Below are 5,989 nucleotides of genomic sequence, written 5' to 3'. Positions count from 1 at the left end.
AGAAAGGAAAGGATTAAGCAGTAATTAAAGGATAGAGGGAATGATAAATAATGAAGAAAGGAAAAGACTGCAAGGAATATTGCTGATGGGTTTTAGATTTGAATTTGGGCAGTCATTTTTTTTTACACACTGAGGGGGAAGAAGTTGGAGGGAGCCTTGGTTGCTATTATGCTCTTAAATTATAATCTAAGTGCTGCCTTGATTATACACCATTCTGATTGCTGTGGTCTAGTGATTAGAGCATAAAACTTGGAGACAAAAAATATGCTGCTTTTCATGACTGTAAAAGACTTGCTGGGTGGTTTTGAATACATTATTTCACTTCACTGTGCCTCATTTTCCTGATCTGCAAAATAGGGATATTAATGCCTATTTTTGTGAAGGCAGTCTGAGAAACTTAAATGGAAACTTCTGTATAAATGTCAAGTATCATTATTATTGTTCTTAAACTAATCCATTGTAGTCAACTGCTTTTATAGTTTTTATGAAAGCAAATACAATGGGAGCTACATAATTGGCTGCCTAACAATGTTGTTTTAATTAGAAGACAAAAAGTGTCTGAAAAATGCAACAGTGGGTTGCCTTTTTTCATCAACTGTGGAAAAAAAACTTCTGCTAGAACTGAACCATATCATACCAGGTAATAAAGTTGCTCTGAACTATAGGTGACACACCGAAGTAACAGGCTCAGATAATTTTTTGTTACATATTTCATTCACTATTTGCCTGGCACAGTCACAGATTTTCAGTTATTGTTGAGCAAGTAACAGTAAATGTGAAAAATGTATGTGTTTACTTCTTTGAAAGTATCTGGGAGAGGACATTTCCTCAGGCTATGACTTTAAAATCTTAATTTTCAGTTGTATAGGTTGCAATGTGTGGTTTATACACCTTTGGAAACAGATAGTGTAACAAACACTGAGACTCCCTTTCCTTGGTGAGGTAAATATGACCCATCTTTTATTACAATGCTGTTAGAACAAGCTAATGGAACTAAACTGGGAAAACATGAGTCCCATTGCTCTTCACATTTGCCTAAATCCTGTTCATCTGAAAGGTAATCCTGCCTCTGCCCATTCACCCTGGGGGTGGATAGTCCCAGGGATTCAGCCGAGGGCCACATGCAGAAGGCTTGGTCAGTAGGGGTACGCTGGATGGTGGGATGTTCTTAATCCAGGATGCTGATTATACTGGTAAAATTGAATGTTTGCCAATCTAGTTTATTTTTTTTCTCCTGCATCTGTTGTGACAGGAACAGGATTTTGCTGGTGTAACAGCATTTATTTTGTGATGGAGGAAGTGGAATGTTGTTTGTTTTTTGTTTTTTGTTTTTTTTCTTTAAAGCAGAGCAGTGTTGGCCATATGTGTGTGTCTTCACACACAAGTCACGTCTAAGTGATTTGGCAAAAAATCTGTTACATAGTCTTGGCCTTAAGATGACCCCAGAGTGAGTAACTTGTGACCTGTCTGTCCTCATCAGCGTCAGTATTGCTGCTTTCTAGGACAGCCCAATTAAGATAATTTTATGGTTGCTGTAGGAGGACTTAGTATCTGTAAGGTAGGCTAAGTGGAGCAGTCCTGGCTGTTCGTTTTCAAACCCCAGAGATTGCATTGCAACGACTGCCTCTTCGAAGTGCTTTCACCACCAGGCAGCACAAGCCCGTTTTCTGCAGGCTCATCTTCAGGCAGCTTTTTATCTGTGAGCATGTTCCCTCGAAAACCATGGCTGCTCAAGGACAGGTATTAGATTATATGCTGAGTGAGATGGGTAGAGCAATGTGACATCTGGACGCTGATGGCTCTGTAAGATGATGAACATAGTGCTGGTATTAAAATAATTAATGCCATAGCACGAAAAGACTCAAATCTCTTTCCTGGGAAGCCAGGTTCATTTTTCAGAAAGGTTTTAATGATGTTAGAGAGCCAGTTTGGAATGGGGCCTTTTGTTTGGTTGTTTTTTTAAATTATTATTATTATACTTTTGAGGATATTTGTGAGGGCTGATCTTTTTTTTCTTGTTCAGAGTCCTACTATTTTTTGTACCGGATGTAGTGAGTGCATTAAGTCTTCGGGAGAGGGCAAACAATTCTATTTTCTAAGAAAAATTTAACATTTGGATCTTTAGATTTTATCTTCTTATCTGGATGGTGAAAAAAATCACACTAAATATAGACATTACTATGATGTTTTTAACTTAAAAAAAATAATCTAGTGCTGGATTTGCATTCTGTCTGTGAATGGTAAGCATAGAACATCCTTGGGAATATTGGACTGCTCATCCTCTCAGTGAAACTAAGAGGAATTTTTTTTATGTGAGACAGCACTGGGAAGCAAGACTATTTTTCAGGATAAGTACAATAAAATTATAGCAGGTAATGCTCTTCACCAGAAAATATTTGTAAGAAAAATGCTGGGAAACATTCCTCTAGTTACACTATTAGGTAGGTTTTATTTTCTTTCTCAGTTGAGAATAGTGAGTGTACATAGACACAAAACATGCCTTGCTCTACCGTTATTCTGAATTGCTAGTTGCAAATGAGATTTTTCTGTCTACTCTTACACTCTTCAATATGTCTTTTTCAAGTGTAAGAAATGGGCAAATAGATTTGATTTTTAAACAAATGGTCTCATTGCAATTCCACATCAGCAAAAAGCAGTCTTCCGGGAAGATGAGATGAAAATGCAGGCAGTTGAACAAAGAAGCCACAGAAAACTCTTCACCTTGAAGAGCTCAACAGACACATATTAAAATGAGTTGACTGAACCTCAGTCCCTTGTCTTGGGGGTTCATCTTTGGGGAAATTAGGTCCACTATGTTTTTTCTGATTGCAGCACTAGATGCTTCCTCATGCTTCTCTACTGGCCACTTGGTGTGGAAGGCCAAATTTTGCCTTGCCATGACAAAGCCCAGTTGGACAGCTTTCTCACAGTTCTCACAAAACAGATTAAAGTGAATACAGACCAAGACAATGGGTAAACTATGATGTAAAGTTTATATACAAGAATATAACATTTATCTGGAGTATTTACAAGGTTAATTAAAGCAATATTTTACAACTCTTTCAGGTTAATCACTAGGTATATTACAGTTAGGCTAGAGATGGTTTAATTTTCAACATAATTAAAAAAAAAAGTTGCATTCAGATCAACTTGTTCTTTTTTTCTGAGAGAGAAGGGCTCAGACTTGTGGAAAATAAAATGTGAGAATGGTTAATATACTCTTACTGGTGCCTATGTATCACATACAAGAGTCGTAACATGATTTTTATAGTGTTAATATAGATGGCAAGCCATTTCACCTCGGTGAAAGAGTCATACCCACTGTGACAGGCCAGTCGCACGCGTGGCTGTCTTTCTCTGCATCTCCTACTTTTGCACAACAAACATGCATGTATACAGAGAAGCAGCAATATAAATGAACCAGCATTACCAAAATGAAGAGGGAAAAACCTCAGACCAAAGTCACATTTGCAACCATAAAAAAAAAAAAAAAAAAAAAAGCTTTAAGCAGGATACTTTAATACTTCCAAAAAATAATCATGATTTTTTTTTTTTATTACACTTTAACCTATGTACAGAAACGGAGGGCTCCCTCCCCTCTTGGAGAGCAGACACCGTGCCTCATGCCCATGGCATCTCGATGCTCAGAGGGGCCAAAGCAAGAAGGTGCAGGAGGCCCGCAGAGCTCGGGACAGAGGTGGCTGTTGGAGGCAGCCAGAGCCGAAGCCACTAACACTGCAGTTTGCGGATGCTGCGGGAGAACCGCTTGAAAGCCCGCTGCCCTTTCTGCCACCGCTTCAGCGAGGTGATCACCAGTTCCCCAGCTTGCTTCTGCCCCATCACCAAGTAGGGAACGTTGATGTCATTCATCTCATCGCAGGTACACTGGAGGCCACCTTTGAGCCAGAGCACGATCTTCCTCAGATCCCTTTCTGTCAGCCCATTCAGCTTGTAGATGGTTTTGCTCTTTGTTTCAGGGGTGATTTTGGTATCCCCATTGATGTAGGCAATCTCCTTCACTTTTATCTTCAAGGCTAATAGAGTGAGGGGAGGGGGAAGTGGGGAGAGGGAGAGAAGAGGTTTTTCCCATTAGTGCACATAAAGAGGACCTGGGGAGGGAGGTGCTCTATTGCTAATTAAACTGTCAGGGCTGACAGAAGAGGCAGCAGGTGGCTCCATTTCTAAAGCCACAAAGGGCATGCAAGTCATTTCAGTTTGAATCAACCTTAGGGTTGAGGTTTTTTGGGTTTCTTTTCTCCTCTCCCCCCTCCCCCTCTTTTTCCTTCCTTTCTAAATTAGTATTTTCTCCAGCTTTTCTCCTGTTTGCAAACAGAGAGAGCACAGGTTTGCTACGTTAAACAAAGCTTTGGTTTTTGCTGGAAGAGGACAGTTTTCCTGAAACTAGAGTATGAAGGGGAGGTGGGAAGATGAGTACCTAGACCTAATCTGAAACCTGATCTCTGCTCTGGCTGAAAACTTCTAAACTTAATTGATTAGGCTGGAGGAGATTTTAGGCAATCCTTTAAGGAAATGGTATTTCACATGCATTGTTTTTTTTAAAGACTAGATCCCATGGAGGGCAAATTGGTCCAACAGCTGCATTCGATTTGGTAAAATAACTAGGAGGGGGATACAGGGCTCTGTAAGAATCTGTGGGGCATGTTTAGCTTTAGGAGGATTTATCTAAGTGCAATTTGCCAGGCCAAAGCTATTGGTTGTTTTAGCAATTATGTCCCACAGTCATGGTTTCATGTTTTGGGTAGTGGGTTTTTTGTTTTTGTTTTTGTTTTTTTAAAAAGACTTTTGAATTGTTGTAGATGTTTATACTAAAATCTGTTTCCAAGTATAAAGGTTGATCTATTATGAAAGGATTTCCCTCCTTACTCCCTTTTTCTCTTGAAATGCTAATGTGTGGATAATGTGCTGTTCAGCTGTCTGTGTCGAAGGGGCTTTCTTGTCCTCTTCTAACCCCAGATCTTCCCATTAAGTTTATATCCCCAATTGTCTGTCCCTCACCTTCTCTGTCAAATGATATATAGAGCTTCACTCTTAATCTGCAGAGAGAGAGCCTTTCTTACAATATGTGAGATTGGTCATGTGGCTCTTTCTCATCTGTCTAAATGAAGCTTTGCTCTACTTCTCCCCAGGCAACAGTCTGGATGAAAGATTTTATTTTCTTTTCATTTTACTTTCTATTTGGCCTGCCAGCAGCATCAACATAAAGGAGCACTACTTCGGAACAGCAAACAGAAAAGGACTATAAAAAGGGCCATTTTTTATTCCGAGATGGAATTTTGTGTTTCATGACCAAACAGTCGGACGGGTCCATCTACAGATATGGCAAAGCCTGGCCTTCACTCAGGCACATCTCTCTCATTCCTCTGGGAGTTTTACCTGATCCTCAACTCTCAAGTTTCAAGCGAGAGGGCTCTGCTGCCACTTACCAAAATCATTTTTGCAGAGGTTTTCCACGATGTCATTATCATCTTCATTTTTGTTTTTGCAGGCATCGCAGACCTTGGGTGCTGGAAATGCAAGGGACAGTCCCAGTCAGGCTCGGGGAGAAGGGAACAGCAGGTGGCGTTGGGAACCCTCCGGGAAACCCCGGTTTCCCATCCCTCGATGGACGGACTGACCCTGCGCCCCTGCCCTCGTCCCTTCAGCCCCGGAGCTGCCCGAGCACGTTGTCGCCCCTGCCCTCGTCCCTTCAACCCCGGAGCTGCCCGAGCACGTTGTCGCGCCTTACCTTGCTGCAAACCCGCTGGAGGGGGAGGACGGTGTGCTTTTAAGGTCACACCTACACCAAAAGGGTTTCTTTTTTTTTTACGGGGTAAAGAGAGGAGGGGACATGACACGAAATATCCCAGCCCCGCGCTTCAGGGATGATCATCGCAGAGGGAGGATGTCCCTGTGGCAGCCGCGCGGCTCGAGTCCGGGACCCCGGACCTCTGGGGACGGGGACAGGCCGGGGGCAGCGGGCCGGGGCCAG

At 41.7% G+C, this 5,989-nt stretch overlaps 1 protein-coding gene across 1 annotated transcript; it reads right to left on the bottom strand.

Annotated features, from left to right (window-relative positions):
* Positions 1-2,974: 2,974 nt before the first annotated feature.
* On the bottom strand, positions 2,975-5,525 carry LOC104520716 (secreted frizzled-related protein 2; the record flags this gene model as incomplete). The annotated part of the gene is made up of 2 exons (XM_010162498.1): positions 2,975-4,034; positions 5,445-5,525. Coding segments are annotated over 2 exons (386 nt in total), but the record flags the coding sequence as incomplete, so codon positions are not given.
* Positions 5,526-5,989: the final 464 nt, after the last annotated feature.

Source organism: Antrostomus carolinensis, unplaced genomic scaffold, assembly GCF_000700745.2.
Source record: "Antrostomus carolinensis isolate BGI_N321 unplaced genomic scaffold, ASM70074v2 scaffold50020, whole genome shotgun sequence".
Classification (NCBI taxonomy): domain Eukaryota; kingdom Metazoa; phylum Chordata; class Aves; order Caprimulgiformes; family Caprimulgidae; genus Antrostomus; species Antrostomus carolinensis.
The sequence above is the reverse complement of the archived record's forward strand: the minus strand, read 5'-3'. Positions and strand labels throughout refer to the sequence as shown.